The sequence below is a fragment of the Falco naumanni genome, chromosome 10 (assembly GCF_017639655.2).
Source record: "Falco naumanni isolate bFalNau1 chromosome 10, bFalNau1.pat, whole genome shotgun sequence".
Lineage (NCBI taxonomy): Eukaryota > Metazoa > Chordata > Aves > Falconiformes > Falconidae > Falco > Falco naumanni.
Window position 1 is genome coordinate 5,416,079 of NC_054063.1, and position 24,880 is coordinate 5,440,958.

General features: G+C 38.9%; 2 protein-coding genes across 6 annotated transcripts in view; one reads left to right on the plus strand and one right to left on the minus strand.

Annotated features, from left to right (window-relative positions):
- OTOG (otogelin) overlaps positions 1-180 on the minus strand; it is a 102,115-nt gene extending 101,935 nt beyond the window's left edge. The window contains exon 1 of the mRNA XM_040609419.1: positions 62-180. Coding sequence (XP_040465353.1) covers positions 62-113 — 52 coding nt within the window. The 5' untranslated portion in view covers positions 114-180. The remainder of the gene's footprint in view (positions 1-61) is intronic.
- Positions 181-2,843: 2,663 nt separating this feature from the next.
- The window catches only part of USH1C (USH1 protein network component harmonin), a 52,161-nt gene continuing 30,124 nt past the window's right edge, over positions 2,844-24,880 (plus strand). The window contains exons 1-12 of one of the 5 annotated variants that reach the window (XM_040609137.1): positions 2,844-3,097; positions 7,221-7,288; positions 9,283-9,426; positions 9,928-10,066; positions 18,570-18,678; positions 18,777-18,801; positions 19,528-19,585; positions 20,333-20,436; positions 21,664-21,748; positions 22,158-22,217; positions 22,480-22,536; positions 24,359-24,501. In XM_040609137.1, the coding sequence (XP_040465071.1) occupies positions 2,888-3,097; positions 7,221-7,288; positions 9,283-9,426; positions 9,928-10,066; positions 18,570-18,678; positions 18,777-18,801; positions 19,528-19,585; positions 20,333-20,436; positions 21,664-21,748; positions 22,158-22,217; positions 22,480-22,536; positions 24,359-24,501 (1,202 nt within the window). In that variant the 5' untranslated portion in view covers positions 2,844-2,887. Of the gene's footprint in view, positions 3,098-3,168; positions 3,373-6,530; positions 6,934-7,220; positions 7,289-9,282; positions 9,427-9,927; positions 10,067-18,569; positions 18,679-18,776; positions 18,802-19,527; positions 19,586-20,332; positions 20,437-21,663; positions 21,749-22,157; positions 22,218-22,479; positions 22,537-24,358; positions 24,502-24,880 lie in introns of those variants that run through there. The other 4 variants (XM_040609136.1, XM_040609138.1, XM_040609140.1 and 1 more) reach the window with 4 other exon arrangements.

Consider the following 24,880-nt stretch of genomic DNA (forward strand, 5'->3'; position numbering starts at 1 on the left):
ATGGCCGGCACTGGCCTACCCTCCCTCCCGTCCCCGTGCCCTGCGCGGCGAGGAGGCTCACCCGACGGCAGCCAGGCGCACAGCAGCGCCCCGAGGAGGAGCCGGGCCTCCATACGGGCTCGCAGGCGGCAGCGGCTTCCCGCGGAGCTCCAGCCCTCAACACCAGCCGCTACCTGCGCCCTGAACTCATCCCACCCTCCCGGGCGGGGCGGCAGAGGGGTTTATCAGCCGCCCGCCCGCCCTCCGCCCCGGCCCTTCCCCGAGCCCCCGCCTCGGACGCCGCCCCTCACTCTGCAGTGGGGCTCCCCGCAGCCCAGCGACCACCGACCTCGTCAGCTCCGCACACGTTTATTGTCACTTTTCCGCCCTTCTGGGGTTTAAGAAACGATTAGTGTCACGGCTTCTTAGCAGGAGCTGAAACCGGGGCAGTTTTAAGACTGCGCCTCGCCCCTAAGGTGAACAAACCCGGGGCTGTGCTGCTAGGGCTGTCCCACGACTGAAATGCCGGCTAGCAGCAAGCTGCCCGCTTGTGCTGAGGGGCAGCAGGCGCTGCTGATGCTTAACACGGGCTATTAGCTCCGACCCAGTCAAACAGGTGTCAGAACTTGAGTAACGAAAGGCACGAATAAGATATGAACCGACTTCAGCGTGCAGCTAATGCGTGTGGATTACTTCGATAGCTTCTGAGAACTTTTTTTACTATAAATTCATGCTTTTGAATTTGTAGCTCTCTGTGGACCTTTTTCCCGGTGGTTTGGTTTTTTTGCTTGCTTTCTTTCTTGTATTAAATTTGCTATCTGTTTTACCTTCCTTCCATTATTTGTTTCCTTTTTTCCTCTTCCTACCTCTGTTACCTTTCTTCTGTTCTATTCCCTTTCCCATCTGCTGCTGCCTCTCTCCGCATCAGTCTTCAGGTTTGCATATCTTATAACAGAAGCTTTAGAAGCTGCCCATACCAGGTGAGAAACTGTCTCCGATGAAAAGGGGCTTTTTCTGACTGCTTTGGGAAGTCTGTTAACAGTAAGTCATTAAAAAGATCCCTTTTCTGCCTTTGTAATTTGTCCCTGTGGATTGTATTTCTTGCTGCAACAAGTGTTTCATTTCTAATGAAATGATGGAAAACTAGCGATGTTTTCACTGAGAATTCTATTCTCTCCTGTAAATGCTGGAAGGAGAATGTGTATGAGGGAAAAGAAAGTGAGACAGAAGAGACAATAACTTCAGCACAGCCTTTTCCCAACAACCCCAAACAGATTTTTAGAATTATGTGCTAGTCTCAGCCTGTACTCTGTACTCAGCCCATCTACTCTGAATGCACCATGCGCTTGGCTTTGGTGCACTTTCTCTGATCCAGGTTACATTAATGGAAGTAGAGAAAGTAGATCAAAAGCAACAGGAATCAGTTTACACAACACACATTTTAATGTATCTCTTTGCCTATGAAATGGGAACTATTCACTTTATTAATTTTCCCTTAATGCCACAGGTTGCAAACAATAACTGAAACTAGGTTTAAAGCCAATTGAGTTGCAATCTAATTTCTTGCTATGAAAGATTTCATTATCCCCAACTAATAAAGTCATAATTGTACCATCTTTTAATATGAAATATTTAAAGTAATGGAAACTTCTGAATTATCTTGTAAATTTACTGATTATCAAATTTCCAGGTTTGGGGCATGGGATAGTTGTGTCAGTTTGTTTGCTTTGTATTTATGCACAGCCAAGCACAGGAATTCCTGTAACAGAGCAGACAGCCCACCAAGTTAATTAAATTTCCTGTGGTGTGTCATTTATCTGATGGTTCAGAGCAGTTTCACATCACCAAATGAAGTTAATTCCACAATATTTAATACATGGAGGAGCTTATGACTCCTGGAAAATTTATCTGTATGATAAAAAAATTACTTTCTTTCAAATGTAAGTAACTTTCGGCTTGTAAAAGATCTATTCCTATGAAGTCTTCTACAAGCAATTGATAGATAACATTGACTGTTCTATATGTAAATTTAAAGGAAACATACATAGTATGTTATGGATCCTTTAAATTTCGTGTATCTCCTTCCTTGTCTTTTCAAAAATAAGTCAATTTTGTTTTGCATATGCAGGGGAGAAGTTCTATAGCTGTGTGTCTAATGCTTGGCTAGAATAGCTTTTCAGTATTGTGTGGTACTGGAACTTTGGTAGAAGACAAATGATTTGTGTACAGGTAGTTGCACTTGTAAGATAAAATTGTTTTCTGAAAACATGTTTTGTATGTGTACACAGGTTTAAAATGCATTCTTCTCTTATTCCTGACATCTGATATGAGAAATGGCTAATGTACATATCATTGAAATGTTCTCATACGGCAAAGCCATCTTCTGAGAGAGGTGAGAGAAATTTCTGAAGGAGTTGGTGTAGCTTACAATGGTTATCACACAGAAATAACAAAACAGCTTCCAGTTTGTACCTGGCAGTATGGAATTTCTTTATCATGCCTTTATATGTATTCATACAAGTTTCTATCCTACTGGAAGGAGGAGCAGGTAAGCTCCTGTGCTTCCGTAAACCCCATTCTCTCCAGAGTTATGGGGGTTAGGCTGATTCTGCGGGGAGAGTAAAGGACATAGGTTAGCAGGTCTCCTGCGCTTGCTCACAGCCTTGATTGCAGAAGTCTTTATTATTGTGTACTACAGCAGGGAAAGTGGGTGAAGAACCAGCCCAATACAAAATAACCTGAAAGAGATTAGTCTGAAATAGATTCTGTTGCAAGTGCTCTGAGCTTGGCTCTTAGGCAGTTACTTTCAGAGAGTATTTGTAAGCAACAATATTCTGTTAGGGAATAGTGAATAAGTGATGACTTAGTGATAAGTCAGATTTACCCTGCTTATCTAAAAATAGAAAAAATGAGATTATTTGCAGTAGAGCAATTTATTGAAGAAAATAATTTTTTTTCCCTCCAGGTGTTAGTATGCTTTACATTTCACATCTTCGTGCTTTTTTTAACTAGTAGAGCTAGTGACATACATACCTACAGGTCCAAGAGAGAAGTTTGGATGCGAGCTCTGTGCTGTGTGAGAATCATCAGCTGTAATCTCAGGGAAAAGGCCAGGCAGGTAACGCATCGTGGGGCGGGGGCGGCTTTTCTGTTTTCTTTGACTTGTTCTTTCTTTTTTGCTTAGACCTTAAACAACCAAAGCCTGGGGTGGCAGCGGGGTGGTCGTGCCGCTGAAGCAGCGAGGCGGGGGCTGGCGGCCGGGGTGCAGGAGGCGGTGGCGGGCCAAGGGCGGCCGCACCTCCCACCGCCCCGGGGCGCGGCCTCGCCGCGCAGCCGCCCCGCGCCGCTCCACGCAGCATGGAGCGCCGTGTGGCTCGTGAGTTCCGCCACAAGGTAAGGGAACGGGGCGGCGGGACGCGCCGACACCCGGGGCCACTACGCGGGGCGAGCCCCGGCCGTGGGCAGAGCGGCGCCGCGGGAGCCTGCGGCGAGGCGAAGCGCCGGGCTGGGGCACGGCTGGTGGCAGCGGCAGGGCCTGGAGCGCGCTGCCCGTGGCCGAGCGCTGCCTGGGCGCCAGGGAGTGACGGGCGAGGGGGAGGCGAGGGGGGAAAGCGGCTGGCAGCCTCCTGCGAGAGGGTGGCTGTAAAACTTAGAAACCCTTCAAAAGAGAGAGAGAGAAGAGGAAGGACATTTCTCGATGCATGAGCTTTTTCAGGGCTTGATACAACTTACTTTACTTTAACATCACGTAAAAAATGTTGTAGCCAGTTCAGAGAAGGTAAAAAAAAGTGCAGGTGCTGAAGTCCAGGCCCAGGCAGTTCGCATTTGTGCTCTTGCGTGGTGCCAGCGGTTGCTCAGAAGACTTTAGTTCCACCTTAATACTCCCTAGCGCAATTGTGCATGTGCAGTCATGTGCAAACACGTTTGATACATGGAACAACTCAGTGTGCCTGGCAGGTCATTTTGTCATTTACCCTGTTAAGTAAGTGCTCAGCAGAGTTCCAAATAGTGTGAGCAAAGGAAGCTCCAAAACCTCTATTTAGGAAAAGGAGAGGAAGATTGATTTACCCATTAAGAGGTGTCTTTGTATAGCCATTTAGGACTCTCTCAGACTAAGGTTTTCCAGTAGTTTTGTGGTTGGGTTTTTTTGTGGAGGAGGTTGTGGTTGGTCTTGTATTGGGTTTCTGGGTTTTTTGTCAGCTAGGGAATGGAATTTCTTCAAAGTAGCATAACGTTGTGTTTTATAGAAGTATCACCTGGTAAATAAACCCATTAACTGAAGAATTGTTAGTATGAAGTAGAGAGGCCACAAAAAACTACCTATATGACAAACTGAAGTTCCTAACTATTAAGGACCTGGATGCTCTGTAGCATAGCCATCTAGCAAGTTATTTTTGCCTTGCTACCTATTATTGTATAACTCAACAGTGGGTTGTGCAAGATATCTTTAAAGACTCTGGTTCCTAGGCAGATGGTTACCATCTTGAACTTTAAACCTTTTCCTTTTTATTGCTGCTATAATTCACAAATCTTTCTAGTCCCACCCCTGATAACGTAAGACTTATTGTCAGTGTTTCTTGGTGCCGGGTAAGTAAGGTGTGTATTTCCATGGAAGCTTATCTGAGTTAGAGGATACACAGGTCTTCATTTTGTATCATCTTTCTTCTTTTGGCCTCTGTGGCAATTTTAATGTCTTGGATACTTATTTTTTCTGTATCAAATCAGTGAAGATTCTCAGCCACAGGATATGAGTTTCCTATGTTTGCTACTTTGATATTATTTTTTTCTTAGCAATTATATTCAGTTCTCTCTATCAACCAAGCAGCAATGCAGCAATGCAAAATACGTAATATATACAGATATAGTGGCCAGTTCCATTTTCTTCAATACTTTTTCAAAGGTTGCGTAGCTTAAATGGAATTTGATAATATTCTTTGAAAGCTGATAGATTGGGCTAGCGCTGTAGTAGTGCGCTACTGTAATCTGAACTTTTTCCACATGAAAAAGTGTGGCTTTTTTCCCCACAACTTCTATAGGAGTTTATTCAGTAGAATAGACTTGTTGCCAGATTTTATTTTTCTTTTATATGTAGGTGCAGTTTTTGTGATGACTCCTTACTAATTGCTATGAAAAACAGTGCAGTTTATATAGTAACAAATAGAGCATGAGCAACTCTTTATTTATGTTGTAGGACTGTAATTTATACAACTAATGTGAAGATACTCTTAAATGTCACAGAAAGGTTGAGGTTGGAAGTGACCTCTGGAGGTCACTTGCTCCAGCTCCCCTGCTGAAGGAGGGCCACCTAGAGCAGGCTGCCCAGGACTACATCTAGATTTTTTTTTTAATATTCTTGGTTTAAAAGCTGTGAAATCATCTATCCCATACCTCTGCAGTTATTTTAGTTTCTCTCTGCTTTTCTAGAAAATACTTCCTTGATCCAAGTTATACCATGTCACCACTATTTTTTTTGTTTTGTTTGAGGTTTTTTTTCCTTAACATGAAGGGCATGATCTTTTAGGATTTATGAAATTATTCAGCTCTTAGAAGCTGTTGATAAGCCTAGGTCAAGTGTATGTCTACAGTAAGACTCCGTCCCAAGGAGTTAATGAATTAAGGAAACGGTGAAGAGATGCAGGTAGCTAAGATGAAGTGATAATTGGTGGAATTGAAGATAGCAGGAAAGAATGACCTAATTAGAGAGCTGGTACTAGCTACCTAGCTGTGGAATTCTGAATATATAAGAAGTCACTTGGGTGTTTGTCAGAGGATGAGGAAGTTGCTGGTGCAGTGTGAGAAGTGCAGGAATCTAACAGAAAGACTGAATGTTTTCTGAGAAGAAATACTAGAATTTATATATGGTCCTCCAGTTCCTGAGAGAGAGTGGGGTTGTGTCCATCAGCTAACATATCGTGAGAAAAATGTAATGTTACTGGTTGCTTTCCCAATCAGGAGAAGAGGTGATGATGGTTTTGTTCTTTGCTGTGTATGATTGACGTGCTTAAACATTTAATGTTCCTTGAGACACCACTCATTCAGTACCTTAGTACCTTAGTTATCACTAGAGATTGAGTTTGGCGTACCAGAACTGAGGCTGATTTATATGTTGTGTTTTTCCTGATGGGGAAGGGAAAAGTGGGTGTTGGACTTAGTTTTACTCCTTTTAAGGCAGACTTTTTCTTTTTTGTTTTGAAATTCACTGTGAATAAATTGGTTTACTCACTAGTATTATTATTGTCAAGCAGTCTTGTCCTGCACTGAGCTTTTTTGGCCTTCAGAATTTTTGGAAGTATCTTTTTCCAAAGGAGACAAGTAATAGAAAACCACCTGTATGTGGTGTATTCCTGGCTTTAGAGAGACAAAAGGGACAAAGGGAATATGAAGCATGTATTTAGTTTAGAATATAATGCAAATCATTCCAAACCTAGAAAGAAAGGTTTCTTTAAGTATGCAAATCGGTCTTCAGACTTCACGTCACAGTAATACTAGCCTTTAGGTCAGATGTAAGTTGTTTTCCTAAACATTAAACTTGTCCAAATGTAAAACTATGTGATGTGACTTCGCGCTGCAGGCAAGATCCCTGGCACTGAATATAAATCAAACTCCTTATATGAGAATTTTTGGATTTGGTTGAGGTTTTTTCTGCTTTATTTTAGTGTAGTTATCCAAGAGCAGGCACAGTAATATGACACTGGTTTAAGTAAACATACTATTAGTGGGGGAGGAAAGAATAACTAGCGAGTTCTATCAGTTAAGAGCTGGAGCAAAGAGGAGCAGAAGTGTAGCGGTTTCTATAATGTTATAAGTGAGACCCTGAAATCAGTGGTTTAGATGACAGAACGTAGATTATAATCATCTCAGTGTTCTGGTTTTATCTGTGACAGCATGTGTTATATTAACGAATGGCCAAAAAGGTTTCTGAAAACATTTATTCAACAGTACAGTGATTATCAGGTAAGGCAAATATGATCTTATTGTAATAGTGATGCTGCTGAGGGGAAATCTAGCATACAGAATGTTATCAGTTTTTGCCACCTTGTCCAACTGTCATAATGCTAATTTTAGAAAGTCTTTTGTGAGGTAATGCTCTGTTGTAAAAATGTGTTTATCTTTAGGTGAGAAAAAAAGTCTTTCCCTGTTAAAATCTTTGCTGTATGGCTTAGGAATTTGTGAGAGTCTTGTATGTTCAACATTTGTGGTTATTTAGTCAGAGATTTATAATAATGTCCTTGGGTTTTCAGGTTAATCTACTAATTGACAATGAAGCGGAGAAGGATTACCTTTATGATGTGCTGCGGATGTACCACCAGTAAGATCTAGCTTTATATAAGTTTGTGCAGAATTTTCTAATGTTTTTAAATTTAAAGAGAAAATATTCAAGATTTTAAGTGATCTTTTCTAGTATTATAAAGAAAGTAGCTGGAGTAATAGTTTTTATCCTGTGTAATGAAATCTTACACTTTCACAGCAGCAGACTTCCTAGCCTGCAGACAAGGAAGGAGTATGTCTGTAGTCACCCATAAAGTTCCTTTGGTTTTATGACCTGCCAGTTTTTTAAAGGATTTTGGTGGTTTCTTATGGGGGGCAAAAAAAAGCACCTGGATGATAAAACTGTTCTTGGGAAACATGACGAGCATTAATCAAATTCATTAATATTTTCAAATAATGCTTATTTATTTGCAACACTTTATTGTTTTCACTGGTGTTTGCTGTTCAAGGGGTTTTGCTATTTAGATAAAAAATTTTTTGCAACTGTTTTATCTGAAAGCTGAAGAAATTTAGTCTGGGAATCTGTTTGTCATGTTTAACAGCTCTGGCTTATTACAACATAATGGGGAAAAATGGTAAGGTGATAGGCCTATTACCAATCCTTTTACTGAACTGATTTAAACCATGGTTGCTTAGGACCTGTATTGTTGTAAATGAGATCAGCCTCTAATCCATTGCTTTTCAAAGAAGATGAGAATATATTTTCCACTCATCATAGACAAGTGGCTCTGATAGGCATTGTTTCCATTCATTTTTTAATTAATAGCATTTCAGCTGAGTGAAATGTAGACGTTTCCATCTGATGTTTGCACTGAACTATAGTTATGGGTGTATTCAGCTGCATATCTGATTCAGTTTCACTCAGGTCTGTCTAATTGCTTCTCCATTCATAAAGCCTGTTGTTTGGAAAGCTGGTTGATTCAGTAGCTCTTAATTATTTAAAATCTTCTTGCAGTTACAAAATGAACAATGCCTATAGTAACTTTTCTTCAGTTTCCGAAATTGCAATGACTCCAGCAGTATTTCCGATGCCTCTGTGAACATGTTGATGTTCTATCACTATTTTGGAGTACATTATGAAGTATTCCAGGGCAAAAATACGTGCAGTTGCTGTTGGAGTTAACACTTAACGTCTGCTTCACTATGAACGGCGTTTCCAAAAGTATTTGACCTCAATCCCATATAATGTGTCTCCTGATCTTTATTTTCATTGCATATGCCTCAGAAATATTGTATGCCAGGAAATGTAAATTATGAGAGAGGGAACAGCAAATAATACAGACAGAGTTTAACTTGATGTTGTGTAGGAACAGCTCCACTGAACCTTAGGGAGCTGGGCAGCAGTGTACATTTTCTAGACCTATAATTATCTCAGTGCTGATCAGTATCAATAAGACTACTTTGCGTAGCTCTCAAACCAGATGTTGACATCAGTTTAACTTCTGTAGATGTTGTTAATTGGTTCATGGGGGTTCAATTTTTATTTGAAAAAAAATTTAAAACTTAAAGCGAGTTTTTGCTCAAACTACTGAGTATTGTGATTTCCCACACGTATACACACATGCCCCGAGTCAAAAGTTTGTCAGTCCCCAAAGTTCAGGAAAGGAAGGAGCTTGTAGGCTAGATTAACTTAGAAAGATTCCTAACTAGTAAGGAAACAAAAATCTAATAGGCAGGTGTATCTGATCTAGAAAGTTATTTCCAAATGGTTACATAAATCTTTTCAGGACTCTGAGAATGACATTAAAGGTGTCACCTGTAAAAGTGATGTGCATGACCTTAAAAGATACAGACAGTATATAAGAGATTTCAGTTATTTTGAAGAAGGTAGGTATTGTTCCTGTTTGCTTACAGAAGGCTTGCTTTCTCAGAGGCTGTTTTGCTTTGGTTAAACCAGTATCTGCATAAGTAACTTTTTTTAGTAGGTTGAAGGGACACACAAGTATTGAAGCCACTTATACGGCAAGTTATTAAATGGTGATTTTTGTTGGGGTGTTGATTACCTGTGCTTGTTTTGTCATTGTGTTTTTGTAGATCTATGAATCTCCCAGTGCTTGTGGGGGACCTAAAACTCGTGATTAATGAACCGAGCAGATTGCCTCTATTTGATGCCATCCGCCCACTTATCCCATTAAAACACCAGGTGGAATATGATCAACTTACACCCAAAAGATCACGGTAAGAGAACGTAGAACAATGCAGCTAACTTAAATACAAGCAGGAAATACTGACTGAGTCTTCAGATAAGTTCTAAGTTAAATATCAACCACCTGTGTAGAGTAGGCATAGTTATTTCACTGTTGCTATATTTGCTAGAAGTATGGTTTTGAGCTACTTTAAACTGTTTGCCAGCTAGTTTAATCTTGGTAGGGGTAAAGGCTAAAGGAGTCAAAAATTATACTTTCCACTTGAAACAAACTTTTCTCATTTTTTCTGCATTTAATAATAATAAAAAAATCTTATAACTCTAACCCTCTAGAAGCAGACAGCTTCAACAGTTGCATATGTCTTTTCTTATGAAAAATATCTGTTGGCTTTAGCTAACACTCATCCATCCAAACTTCAGTCAGCTTGCTTTTTTTCATGCTTATATATTACAAGAGAAAAATAATGTGTAACTTTTACTATTGCCACAATGTGTTATGCATCTGAACAGTTAAGTATCTTCCATTTTTGCAGAAAGCTGAAAGAGGTGAGATTGGATCGTTTGCATCCTGAAGGACTTGGAATAAGTGTAAGAGGTGGAGTGGAATTTAGCTGTGGCCTCTTCATCTCCCAGTTAGTTAAAGGGGGACAGGCAGACAATGCTGGACTTCAGGTAAGAAAATTATGGTAATGGCTGCTGTGCTACAAAAAGCTTTTTGTTACAATGTTAGGGCAGCAAGCAGTTAAAAATTTTTCTTTACTATTTAGAAACAGCAATTGCTAAGGTGCACTAAAGTGCTTTTTGTTTCTTGTAATAAAATATGTAGGTCAGTGCCATAGCAAATACCATTATACCAATGGTGAATCAAGTTATTAAAACTGTACTTTTCAACATTTTTGATAAGTAAACCGTTTTTTCATACTTGGGATATGATAATTTTTGAAGATAAAAGGGCTTTCTAGAGTGTTTATACTTCATGAGCAGCAACAGTCAAATATAAGCAGGTGGAAAGAAAGATCTCTTAACTCTGTGGAAGAGAGCTTTAAGTTGCCAAATTCTGATTAAATGTAGAACAGCATATAAATACTAAAAATGTTAATTCTACCTTGTACAGATATAATTTGTGTAATTAAGTGTTTATTTGAACTTCATGTATAAATTATGGGAGGTTTTGGTTTATGCAATGCAAGTGCATGAAAGGGAGAAGCTATTTTTAATGATTTCCAATATCCTTTGTACTGCATAGAATTGCACTTTGAGTGATTAAATTTTATATAAATGAACTGTAACAAGGTTGGAAAAAGTAATTAGGTATAAAACCACATTTTTTTTCTAATCGGTACTTACGTGATTTGTGTTCATGAAGTTTTGAGTGCTTGGTTGGTTGTTTTAATATGTTGTTTCTTGCTCATACATATCTTGGTGAAGAAAGGAGTGAGCAATTGCTGTAGCAATCATCTGCATCTTGCTATGCTTTGAAAGCTGATAAGGTGTTTTAAAGGTCTGTTTCTCACTAGAAAGGCTGATAGGTCTGGGTAATTTTATTTTGTTGAGTGCAAATAGTTGCTGGAAGTATTGATGTTTAAGGGTTATATTTAATACTAGTCAAGAATGTGTTAGAATGGCATGAATTATTACAGTGTTTAAACTAATGAGTTTTGTAGATACCCTTTAGGGTAACCCTACAACTCTCTTAGCTTAAAAAAACAAACAAACAAAGAAAACCCTTCTGTCAAAAAGACAATCCAAGTTAGGGTTCCATGTTTGTATAGTTGATGCTGAGAACTTTCTAAAATTTAAATAAATGTCCCTCTCTCTGTTTGCATACATGCACATGCCCTTTTGTTTGTGCATTCGAACCTATATATCCCTTTCAGATACACCACTGAATTAGTCCCATCTTCTGGCAGCCTGCTCTGGACAGAAGCATGACTGGCTTACGGGATGCTTTTAGAAACTCCTTGGAACAAACCCACAATTTCAGGGAATATACCCCACAAATTCTGTATTTATTTAGAATTGAGAGAGTGGTATAGGACACTGCAAACACTGTGCTGAAAGTGTTGGTAGCCTACTTCTAAGCATGGGGGTTGCCAGTGGATAACTCTGGAAAAGTGCATTGATGCACCTTCCCAGGGTTTGCACTACAAAAGCTCCTAGTGATCAGCTCAGTAGAGATTCCAGCTGCATCCTTCCACCACTGGTAGGAAACAGAAAAAGTCAGACCAGTCAATTGTATGGCATTTGAAAACATCTCTTGAAAAATACTGGAAGGAATTAAAGATGCTGAGCAATAAAGGACTTAATGGCCACTGTCTTAAACTGTCATGCTAGTACATTCATCTTAATGCTGTGTTGCAGCTCTGCTCCTCTGCTTGTGGCAGACTAACGTTTTGACATGATTGGTAGATAAGGAGTTATGCTCAGTTGTTGTGCTGCTGTAGGGATGTCGATTTTAATTTTTCCTTGGTGCAGAAAAAGGCTCTCCTGGCTTCCTGTGACTGAGGCCATTGTACTACATGTTGGTGACAGTGAATGGGATTGTAAAGGATCTTTGGGCTGGGTTGTACGAACTTAACAACTCAGAACATAGTTGGAGTTTGGTAGAGAAAGTAGGGAAAATAAGGGGGAAATACACTTGAGACTGACTTTGTTAGGGTTAGATTCTATGTATTAATATGTGCAGATGGTGCTTTGCAGCTCTTGTAACTGTCTGACTTCCGTTTTTTGATGCCTGGTGTTAAAGCTCAGCCTGAAGTGCCTTCATAATAGGTGGCACCAGGTACTTTCGTAACCCAACTGAATAGCAAGAGCTGACAGGCAGTCCATTGTTCTAAATTGCTGTCTCACAGTAAAGCCAACTGCTTCTGAAATTTCACCCACCTGCTTTATTTAACTAAATCTCTACACATTTTCTATCTCAAAAATGCTATCTGAGAAAGGTATAATGATCTTCTATTATACCATCACTTCTATGTCCTTCTGCTTTTTTAAAAAATTCCAATTCGTTTTGCATGATTTCTCCTTGAAGTAGTTTCCAAGGTACTTTAAAATGACTGAATAATCATAAAGGCTTACTGAGGCATTTGTAGTTTTGACTTTATTTTTTTTGACTACAGTTTCTCTAAAAGGCAGGTGTTTTGTCCTTTTATGAAGAAATGTACTATTCTTTTTTCCCCTTCTGCTTTCTGATACTTATGTCTGTGGGGATTCTGCTGAATACAAAGAGATGGAGATTGGTATGAAATGATAAACGTGGAAGAAGTATACAAAATGAGAAATTTGAAACATTTATGTTATGTAAAAACCCATCAGTTTCCTTGAAACTAAATATTGTATTTCTCATGTTAAAAGTTACGAATAGTAGGCATTTTACCTGGGAAAATTTAGATTTGCAGCTATTTTTTGAAAGTCTGTCATCTCCCTGTTTGATAGGGAAAGTGGAAACAGTAATTATATAATAACAAAATAATTGCTACTGTTCTACTCTGCTCAATCCTGCAGACTTAATGCTGCTGATTCAGGAGGTTGGTATACAGTGATACTATTAATTACTTCAGTATATGAACACTTTTTTTTCAGGAAAAAAGCTGTTCAAGTGTCCTAAAGAGAAGCAATTTGTTACATGCCTATACGTCTCCTGTAGTTCAGCCTGGACTGGGTTATTTCTAATGCACCATCAGTCACATTGTCAGTAACATAAATGTCATTAGGATGACCAAAGATATTAGACTGTCTTTTCATCTTGTTTCTGAAGCTCAGCGAAGAGCAGTATTAAATATATCTATATGGGGAAAGCTCATTCCCATATGGGAGGAAAAAATAAAATATGCTCTTGGCTGCATTTATAACTTTGTAAGTGTTCCTTTTAGGGAGATGATACAATACCAACAGATGTGACTTGCTTAGTGAATGATGGCATCCTCAGAGCAACACTAGTTCTGCTGATGCAGAAGCGATATAGTGACTCACAAATGACTACCATTTGCAGTCCTAAAACTGGGATGCTTCTGTGTGTTGAGGCATTGGAGATAATAACAGTAGGTTAGGTTACCCTGTTAGAAAGCTGAGTCTGTGCAAACCCAGGCTCCCTGGTCTGTTATAGCCCACATAATGTGAAAGATGTGAGTAAAGGAGGGATCTTGAACTAAACCAAAAGCAAACAAAAAGCTCCACCACCACCAAATACAGAAGATCAAGAAGAAGAGTCTAGATAGATCAAATGAGGTTGAGATTGCATACTTACTTAGTTGTACACAAGCTTCTGGTATTTTTGCAATGAAATAATCCAGAGAGAGGCCAGAATGGGGAATAGAGGAAGATTTTTCAGCATTTTATTGTTGAGGAACTCAACCTGCCTTGGAAAAGTAGAGGTCACTTGTTTTCCCACAATTTCTGAGAATCACCAGCAGAATCCTAAACAGGCGGAGAGTCTTGTTTTGTTTGGGTTTGTAGGGGATATTGTGTCTTTATGCTCAGTGCCACAAGTCTGACTCGTCTCTGAGACATTTTGCTTCTTGGCAGTACAGTCACATTGCCACTGCTAATCCCAGTCCTAAAGATGCGTTATTTATGGTGGATTTTCTGAAGTGTAGAGGGCAATTGAACAGCTCTAGACTAAATTCTTGGTTTTGGGGTGGGGAACTAGCTTAGACTTTAGTGGCATATCTTTAGGGAAAAGAGGACTGCAGTGGCGTGGCTGCCAGGTCTGTGGAGTGGGTGGATGGATGAACGTCGTTTTGAACGTTCGGAACAAGTTGGCTGAGTGAATGTTCTTTCATAGCGAGAGCTGTCAGGGCTGTGACACTGAACTGTAGACCCCATGTGTTTTTCTTTCTCTGATTCTGCATTTTTACCTCGGGTCATATGTTCGAAAGCCTTTAAGTACTGACCTATTTCTGCTCTTATTAAAGATCATGTTAAAAATCTGACTGGCTTAAATGAAAACTGTCAAGCTCCTAGGAGTGCTGCAGGTTGCACACAGGCCGTTGCCCCGGGTGAGGTTTTTGGATGTCCAGCAGGTGGAGCAGCAGTCCTGCTGGTTGGGGCTGGGGACCACCACGGTCGTGTTCTGCCTGTGCAAGCGTGTTCTCTCCAGCAGAACAGTCACATACTGCATTTTCTTTGCTTTCATAGTTTTCTGATGCTGTGTTGTGTAAGTTAAAAATCTTTAAGTTCACTGGAGAGGAAACTGCGCTACGTGAGCTATGCTGGTGCAGTGGATGTGTTTGTAATGACTTCTACTGCAGAGAATGTGACACTTCCCAGAAGCAGAAAAGTTTGTGAAAGAAGTGAAGAAAACAAGTGGGTGGTTTCTTGTTTTGTTGGACTTTTGGTTTTGGTTCATTTTAGCTGAACAGTTCACAGTAGGAAGATTTGATAATACTTTCTACCTATGAAAAAAGGCAGAAAGGGATGACACGTCCAGTGTCCTGTCACCCAAGTGTAGACCTGTCAGAATGTGTATTAATGTGACGGCCTCAAAGACACAGGCCAAACTGAGGAATTCCTACTTCCATTTCTACTCTGTCCTCTCACATAAGTGGGGTGATGCAAATTTAGGCTTTTGGTGCTGACCTGTGCAGTGCCAGAGGAGGAGTCTCTAGCTGTGCCTACTTCTTCCCTGAAACTGTTGGTAACATACGAGGAAGCTATTCCTCAGTGAGCTAAACTATGACTACTTCACTTTTTTTCAGGCACAGATGCTCCCGTCAAATTTGTGTGATGGAGAAAACAGCAGATGCACTGTAGGGTTTAGTCTGTACGGCCACAGTAGATCATTTACTTAGTCTGAATAAGAGTGGTGGTGTTAGGTGGTGTTACCTTCTGTCCTCTCAGTGACAGTAAAGTTGGAAAGTTTCTATGGAGGAGACCAGAACTATCTGGCTCAAAAAACCCCAAAACCCAAAAAAATGTTATATTTAACTCTGTGACCCATTTTTTTATTATTATTTTTTTATCTAAAGTGGCACAGTCTTAACAAATGTGTTAAAGGTTACAATATTTATTGTAATACTGTTGTGAATATTACAATGAAGTCTTTAATTCTGTAAGTAGATAGGGGGTTTTGCACTAAGACATTTTTTGGCACCACCTTAGTGGTTAGAGCAGGGTGAAGTTTCTCATCCCTGTCTCTTCCTGGTAGGTCTCCTGCATTCTGGAAGAGCTAACTCTTCTGATCTTCTGCAGCAGCAGTTGAAAGTGTGTTCACAACTGATGGTACTGTGGTTCACAACTAGTGCACTGACAGTCCCAAAGGAAGTGGATAAAAGGGAAGTTTTCCCCAGATGAGAACTAGTATAGCCAGAGTCTTTATATTATCTTTTACCCAATGTGTTATGGTGAACCTACCTCTTCCCCTAAACTTTTTAGTCAATAAAGATGTTCGCCAAGACTGTAAAAAATCGTGTTCTTAATTTGTAGTATAAGGACCTTTTCCAAACCTAAAGTGCAAGCACAGAGCCTGTGCTACGAAGTAATTGTAGATTATTATTTTTTGAATGAGCATGACAATGCATTCTACCTAAACTTTGTTGTTTAGGACTAGTTGCTTTAGCTTTGCTGAAACTTGAAATCAGCTTGATGTGGATACCAGAATGGAAAACTTAAGCCTAAACTGAAATTTGGCAGCTTGAAAGTGTGTCTTTAAGTCCAACATGTTAAGCTGAACATGGGTGTAGGGCAATCATTAACTAGGGATAATGCTGCCATAAAACCAGACCTACTTGTGAGGAGGCACACAAAGTTTCATTGATCAACAACTGAGTCATATTCTGTTGATGTTAATGAGAAAAGTCCTGTTAGCTATCAGGTTGGCATTTTGATACATTTCTATGTAATAAATATTCACAGTAGTGCATAAGAAACTCTACTGGGGAGCAGTAAAGCCAAAGTATTTGACTTTGTTCTTATGGAGATTAAAGTACAGAAGTATAAGAGGGTATTGTTTACGGTTTGTTGTTAAAGCCATTTCCTGGTAATCACTTGTATATCCTACTGTGCAGAGGATTGATTTGCATTGCCTGGTGGAAGAGAGTAAACGCCAGTTTTCACACAGTCGTGTCACGTGGTTAGGTAAAAGTCTTTGCTTATGGTGCTCTAGTCAAGACTTGGCATTTTTCAGTGTTTTCCTGAGCAGCTAGTAAGTTACAACCTTAAATGAAGTGGACAATGTTCCCATCCCGATTCCTTCTCACTCTACCTGGCTAAGGGGATCATTAGGCAGAGTTCATAGAAACTTGGAAATTTCTAGTCTAGTCATCATCTCATAACAAATTTGGATTTATATTAGAGGAAGGGAAGCCTTTTGAAATACAAGGTTTTCAATGATGTGCTGTCATTTTGTCACCAAATAAACATTAGCTCTGTTAGTTCTTTTGTGTATTCTGAAAAATAAGATTTGAAATTTTATAGAAGCAGCTGAAAGCTTATGGCACCCTGTCTGTTCTACAATAATAAATTGAATACTGCCAGGGAATATTCTTGGAGTGCTGTCATTTGGTTGCTGATAAATGTTAGTGTGGTCCCCAGTGTGGCCTCTGGTCTATGCCAGCAAGCATTATGCAGTTCAGGTGATAACACATGCCAGGGGTGGTTACTAGAGAGCGGGTTACACAAAGCCACCCTGCTCTGGAGGAATTGTCTTCAGTTGTAGAGAATGGTCTTTATCCTTAATTAATATACCAGGGCATACGTAGTTTCTGTGTAAAGCTGGCCTGTTTTTGGATCAGATAATGAGTCCTGGAGATAAATTGAGGGCACCATGCAATTTGTTTCTGCAGTCTTTTGCTTCCAGATACGTTACTTCTTTTTGGTGCAGTATACTAGTATAAAGATGCTGGAGGATAGTTTAGTCGATCTTGTATTTCTGCTGTAATTTTTTTGGTAAGAGTTTTGTAATAGATGTTTTTCTCTTGATTTTTTTTCAGAACAATATTGAACTGCTTTGAGGCAGGTGGTACAAACTGGCAACGAGGGTTATCTTTTACCTAGTATATACTTAGTTACCTACTTTTTTCTTTTTTTTTTTTCCTCTGGAATACCTGTTTCTTTGCTTTTTTCTGTTAGTAAAACTCCTGAATCTTTCCCTGCACAACTGTGTGGAAAATTTCATTTTTTCAGTCCATTGTATACCCACTTTGTGAGACAAAAGGCACATAGGTTTGGAAGATAGTCAAAGAGGGACGGTATCTGTACAGAGAACCATAGCCAATCCTTCAGGGTGGGGGACAGTGCAAATTACTGCTCCTTTAAGTCGTTATCTTCATCAAAATTTGCCTTGGGGATAGTTTCATTTCTTCTGTTCAGACTGCATGCTCTTGGTCTGTTCTGTATCTGACTATGCTCCCTGTTACCCATGGAGCCCCAATATAGCATATATACAGAGGCATGGGTAGCTTAGGAATAAGTGATAGAAGTGCCTTTTATCTGATGGGTGCTTTCCTTCTGTGTTTCTGTTTCAAGTTTTCCTATTTCTTTCATCTCATACAACAGGGGGAATGTCACAGTGTAGGGGTCACAGTAGGGCAGTGGTACCATCTTCTCAACCATAGTATATGATGGGTTGCTGCTGTGAAACACTTCAAAATCTGTCACATGAATAGCATGCAATTTTGTAACTGATGTAGATGATTCAAGAATACCTAAGCTACTGCACCCCAGAATAAGCATTCATTCTGCTAGTACCTGACTTAGCATAATTAATCAGAGGTTGCACCTTAAAACAAGGTAAATTCCATTAAAAGAATACATTGTTCTGAATCAGAATCAGGCAAGGTAATGAGACCACGTTTAGTTTCCTATTGATCAAAACAGTTGAGAAGGTATTTCAGAGAACACATGGTAAAAGCAATCTTAAACTGAAAAGCACTCCAAAATTATTGGACTGAAATACAGACACCTGTATTTAAGATAATCTGTGGGGTATAAGTCTGATGTGTAGAGACTAGATATATTTATAAAATTGCTGTTTGGCCATTAATCTGCCATTTTGGTTTTAAATATTAAGTTCAAACAAGTACAGGTAAATCTGATCTGGACGTTATCTGAAATAAAAAAAGCATTCAGGACTCAACATGATCAAACCTTTGCATCAAAATGATTGCCAGATTGTGTCATTGCTTAAAAACCTTTTAATGTTAATTTACAATTTATTCTTCTCCCTTTCATTTTTGAGGTTGGAGATGAGATAGTTCGTATAAATGGATATTCCATTTCATCGTGCACACATGAAGAAGTCATAAACCTCATACGTACAAAGAAAATAGTGTCCATAAAAGTAAGACGTAAGTAACAAAAAATCACCCATATCACTAAAGTTTGCTTTTAATAGATTGATGGTGATCTGTAGAAAACATTACTTAACAGTATTTTTCTTTTTCAGATGTTGGCATGATACCTGTCAAAAGGTAATGATATTTAATTTGAAAACAAATCAGCTTATTAATTTTCACGTACTCTCTTCAATATCCAAAGAACTTCTGTGTTTATCTGTATATTTGAAAATGTGTGAATGGGCATCTCCATAGCTGATGAAAATGTCATATCCTTTGTGATAAACAGGCAAATATCTTGTTTGATGACTCTGACTTATGCCAGTTGCCTACTTAAATGAAGCATTTTCTATTTCCTCATCATTTGTGGATATAACCTGGAAATTTCCTTATCAATGCAACTAACTTAACAGAGAGCTTCACTGCTTCTCTATGTACGTAACACTCGAGGGTTGCGTCAGAGCTTAGAAAAAATTTAAATTATTGTCCTCTTCCAGTTTTTGTTGGACAGTTGAACATTTAAGTGGAATGTTTGAGAAATGTTAATGATGGGAGGTATCTTTCTGCATAGATGTTTGTATAAGCTGTACAAGTTGTTATGATTATTTTCACAGTCATTCTTAGTTTCCCAAAATCGTTTCAGTTGAGATTTTCTCAAGTTTATGTTTGACTGGCTTTACTAGCCTAAATAGTTGTATGCTTGTTTGATGTTCTGTTTGAATTGCTAGAAAATAAACCAGTTGTTGTGAATCGTATCCAAAGGAACTTGTAGATGCAGAATAGGCCACATTCCAAAGTAGCTTCTTGAATACATTCACATTTGTTTTGTCACCATTATTTTAAACTACTTTTCCCTTCCAGTTCAGCAGATGAACCCCTTAAATGGCAACATGTGGACCAGTTTGTGTCAGACTCTGGGGTAAGAGATCAACATTTTTATAAAGATGTATTTTGAGAAATCTGTAATGGTTCTGACCTTTTCACAGAAGTTATTGTATGTATTTCTATGATGCAGTATCTTGTTACAAGCATTCTGGGAGAAACGTCTTTTGGGATATGAAATGATTCTAGAATCATTAGGTAAGGAAAGGGCAGGATCAGTTGAAATATCTTTTACTCTTAATTGGTGCTTTATTTTGCTGGGGCTTACTAACTTACCAGGCTATAATTCTACAGTACAAATCTTTAACAGATTATTTGGCCTATTTTAGCTGTAATAGTGGAGGAATGACAGGTATGAATGAAATTGACTTCTGTGTCTTGCAGCAGTTAAAAGAGAGACCACAATTACCAGTCTTCTGTTTTCAGGAATAAAGACTTAGTTATATAGCAAATGCTATCATGTATTTTTCCAGCTCTTTTGTCAGGGAACATCTAAATGATTATTTTGCCGTATCACTTTCCCTTAATTTTCCTTCACCCTTTTCTGAAGACAAAGTTTGACTATTTAAACAGTCTTCTCCAAACAGAAAGATAAGTTCAGTATTTTACCTCAACCATGCAAGTTCCACTGAAATGACTGTATTTAACATTCATCTCCAGTAGGACCTCAGAGGAATCTTATCTTGGTGTTGGCAAGGTCTGATCTTGGCTTTGTGGAGTTTTATAGTAGTCTTGATATTTCCACACAAACTAACATCTGCAGCATTTTTTAATCCCCCTCCAGGAAGGGAAGGGCAGTGTTGCTGGTCTTGCTTCTTCGGGAGGGAGAGACAATAAAGAGAAGAAAGTCTTCATTAGCTTGATTGGTACAAAAGGCATGGGATGCAGGTGGGTACATGTTTCCTATTTAATGTCAGTGGTTGAGTGGTTTAAGTGAGACATCCAAGGCAGTTATTTCCATACTTCATTGATAGGTTATCAGGAAAATAGAGAGCCACACTGGATCATAAAGGCAAATGGGAACAGGAGGATATCTATGGCACACATTATGTATTATTACACAAAGCATAAGTACCTGTGTTAAAAGTTCTGACTTAAAACCAAAAAAAATCTTTTAAATTTAAAAATAAGAGCAGTTTTTGGATCTTCTAAACGCTGTTATGTTTTAAAATGCTTTGAGATGCTGTTATGTGATGTATCAAGTTCCAGCACTGTCCAGTGTCAGGTTCACTCCCTGAACTGAGACTGCTTTCTGTGACCCTTTTCAGAGCTGAGAAGCCATCACACAGCTATATTGAGTTCCTAAAAGTAATGCTGAATTTTTAAGACTTCTAGAAATCTGAACAGATACTTCTCAGGCTCCTGTCCTGGCAGCTAGTTATGGAGGTTTTGAGGCAGAAGGGATAATTGTAGGATTTCTTATATATAGTTGAAGTTATCAAGCTAGAACTGCATGGAGTATTTTCTATAAGCGTAAGTTTTCTTTCGTATTATTTGCAAGATCTAAAGGTTTTTTTTTAAAAAATATTATTTACAGACCTGGAGGGAACATTCAACATTACCTGCTGGATATGTTAGCTACAAAAATTATTCCCGTGTCTGGGCACAGCTTAGATTGCCACTTAAAGTTTCCAGACTAGATGTTGGCCCCTAGTTGAAATGTATTTCTTGCTTCTAATAAATAATTCTGAAAAATAACATTGTTTTATATGTATAGTGTACCACAGTTCAGTGAGTAAATATTCAAGCAATTAGTAATTATTCATTGTCACATGCTTGTTGTTGAATGTCATTAGTGTTCCAGTCCCTTGTACTGACCTACAGTGTCTACTGTGTTAGTTTGAACATCTGAAGTAAAAAACAGGAGCTTGAATATTTTTCTTTTAGCTTTTTCTTAAATCACAGTTTAGTGATGTAAAGGATACAGAAGTAGGATGATAAACATTGAGTGTGTACTGGCAGATTTCAGTGTTTGTTTCAAATTAGGCTAATACCACCAAAATATTTTTTAGTCAGAAATAAATTATGAGAAAACAACTAAGACATCTTACTGTATTACAGTCTATTATTCCATAAATATTGTCCTATGAATGTTTGGTTTTTGTATTACACCAGTATATCCAGTGGTCCAACACAAAAACCGGGCATTTTTATCAGCAATGTTAAGCCGGGCTCTCTTTCATCAGAGGTGGGCTTAGAGGTAAGTATGCCACCTTCCAAGGTAGGTACCACGTGGAAATCTGGTTTGGTATTTCCTACTCCAAGGATTCTGGGTCACTGAAGTCACTAGCTTTGGGGTTTTTTTTTCCATGGGAGAGAAATACATTGTGGTTACATTTAAAATGATGTGAGTTTCTTAAATTTTAGCAATATGAGAGTGCCCACCTGGGTCAAACCACGTCAAGCTCAGTATTCGGTCTCAAACAGTGGCAGTAGAAAATGTTAATATAGGAAAATGTGCAAGCCTGGCCAGTTTCCAGCCTGTTCCCTTTGTACGCTGCCTGTACCTATGATTATTGTATTAAGAATGTTAGAGAGTATATCTCTGTTTTCATTTAATAAATGTACTAATCTAGTGTCTGTACTAAAATTTGGTTTAACTCCTCTAGGTTGGTGATCAGATTGTTGAGGTGAATGGAGTGGACTTTTCTAATGTGGATCATAAAGAGGTAAGATCAAGTTTTCCTAGTTCCCTGAACTTGTACTTGTCAGCTTATTACACATCTATCTGATTTTTCTGGCTGCAAAAAATGTGTTTTGATACCAGGCTACTTAACCAAAGAGGTTGTGTATTGAACATGGGAATTTGGAGATGGGAATACGTACTACCCCGTTTGGTTCAGGCAGGTCTTCTGGAAATTCCAGCCTTTACAACCAGCATCTTTCATCCTTTTATGACTTAATTTGGACTGACTTTGTTTTAATTTGCAGGCTGTTGGAGTGCTCAAAAGTAGTCGTACTTTGACTATCTCTGTGGTAGCAGGCGCTGTAAGTATATTTATAAAAGCAGAACATTTTGTGAAAATTACTGTGGGCAAATATATGGCAAAAATAAATAGAAAAGAAGTAAAGCTGTATTTCTTTATAATGTCTGTACCGCTAAATTCTGTTAAACCAGGGCAGTACTGAGTGGCTATTGATTATTTCATTGGTAACTATCAATGGTATTCTCAAAAAAAACCAGTTTCAGTGCAAAACCATTTCCTTGACCAGGAATGGCAATTAAGTTTATTGTAATGGTTTCTCACGTTTGAGAGCTTCTGTTCTAATACATAGCTGCTTCTGCTGAAACGGGGAAAGTGAATTGGATTGGAATCAATTAATTTTTCATCCTGTGTAGCTGATGTCTTAGTTTTATTCCAGATTAATCCCTTGTGTAACTGTTTATCTGATCTCTTTAGTGTATCAACATATTGAAAACTGTTCAGTTTTCCATTTCCACTGTTTTGTGGAACAGAACTACATGCCTTTGGGGCCTAATCTAAAGCCAGCTTGAAATTAATTGAAACTTCCCACTGGCATCAGTTGACTTCCAATAAGTGTTTTAATGTTTTGACTGCTTTAGTCCTTATTGTAAAATATATGGTTATGTACAAAAGGATACTCAAGTTCCATAGACTAATCAAAGATGGTATTTTCTGATTTCCTTGCAACTGAATTAAATAGGGAAAACAAGATTTAATAAATCATTTAAGCTACTTCCTCAGGGCTCATGTATACTGTGTAGCTATATTAAGGAATTCATGGTTTAATTAAACTAATCTAACAAAAGATACACTTGTCCAAAGGCATTGTAGACATTGTAAATAAATGCTCCAGACTACTTGATTAAGCTCCAGGAGCTCAACGTCCTAAGGACTTAGTTTCAACACCCAGATATGTTACCAACTGTTAGAAAAGATGGGATCTACTCCAGCATGTACCACTGGGGCTGCATCCTTGAAATGGTGAATTGTTGCTGTGGAACAGTTCTGCTCCACCCTTGACGTCGCATGTCTCTCCTTTCCTCAGTACACATCTTTGTACTGAAAAAGACATTGCAAAAGGAAACAGCTTCTCTACTCCTGTTTTTTTGGTCAGCAGAGACCATGGTGCAAAGGTATTCTTCACTGCCAGATTTTGTTCTAGCTGTCTACTTGAGCCTTAGAGACATGATAAATCCTGCCTTCTAATTAATATGAGATTTTAATTTCAGTAATGAAACTTAGATAAATGTTATCAAAAGTGTTTGACAGATAGCACCATGGGAATATCTTTCTTGAGTAGAAAATAGTGCTCGTGTCTTAACTGTAAAGCAAATGAAACAGGAACAAAACCAACTGAAACTCATTAACTATGTAACCTTTTGGCAATGTATGTTCCCTGAATGGTGGTACATTTCCACAGCAGCCAGGCACAAGGGCATTAAAATGCAGTAACTGTGTAGTTGTCTTCCACAGTCTTCCACACTGGGATTCATTCAGTGTGCTGTTCTCTAGCATTGTGTTGCTCAGATTTCAAGAGACAGTAATGTGGAGGTTTTTCTGGGTGACATGCTGAGCATGTCTTTGGCATGACCCCTACACTGTTGTTGCTGACTTCAGTAGTTGCATGCCTCTTCTGAGGTGTTTGGTACGTAATAACTTTGAGACTGAAACTGGAGTAGCTCTTTGGAATTAAGTGGTCAGATCTTTCAGAAAGCATTGCTCAGAAAAAGTGATGCGAGGAGATGGCAGGTGTGCTAGTATGTAAGCTGTTCTGAATTATTTCCTAGAAGAACTGCATTCATGAGACTTCCCACAACTGATTTGGGTGGTGATTGTGATTGCAGGGAAAGGAACTGTTCATGACTGAAGAAGAAAGGCAGAGAGAAGCACGTCTCCGTGAGCAAGAACGCCAGGAGTTAATGCATCAGAAGCGACTGGCGCTGGAGACGAACAAAATCATCAAAGAGCAGCAAGAGAAAGAGAGATTGTAAGGACCCTGTATAGGACAGTCAGAAAAATTTAGCTTGGACTGGGAAAGGGCGTGGAAGACAGAAGCAACCATGAGAAGATTCCCAACTTAGATTAACTTAATTTTGCTATTGCAGTCTCTGATCATGAATTCTTATCCTGAGGTGCTCTTGATGTTCTGAGTTTTTGAAGCTGATAGCATTCAAACATGTCTTGAGTAGAAGAGTCACTTAGTTCCCCAACTGTTATAACCCTATGATTCAGTATGATACTAGTTATTCTCCTGATGCCATTCCCTAATCCTTTATTTTTAGCAGCACAGTTATAAATTTTATACTATTACAATACTACGCTATGGAACTGCCTCAGAAGGAGATAGCGACTTAGAGTTAAATGGT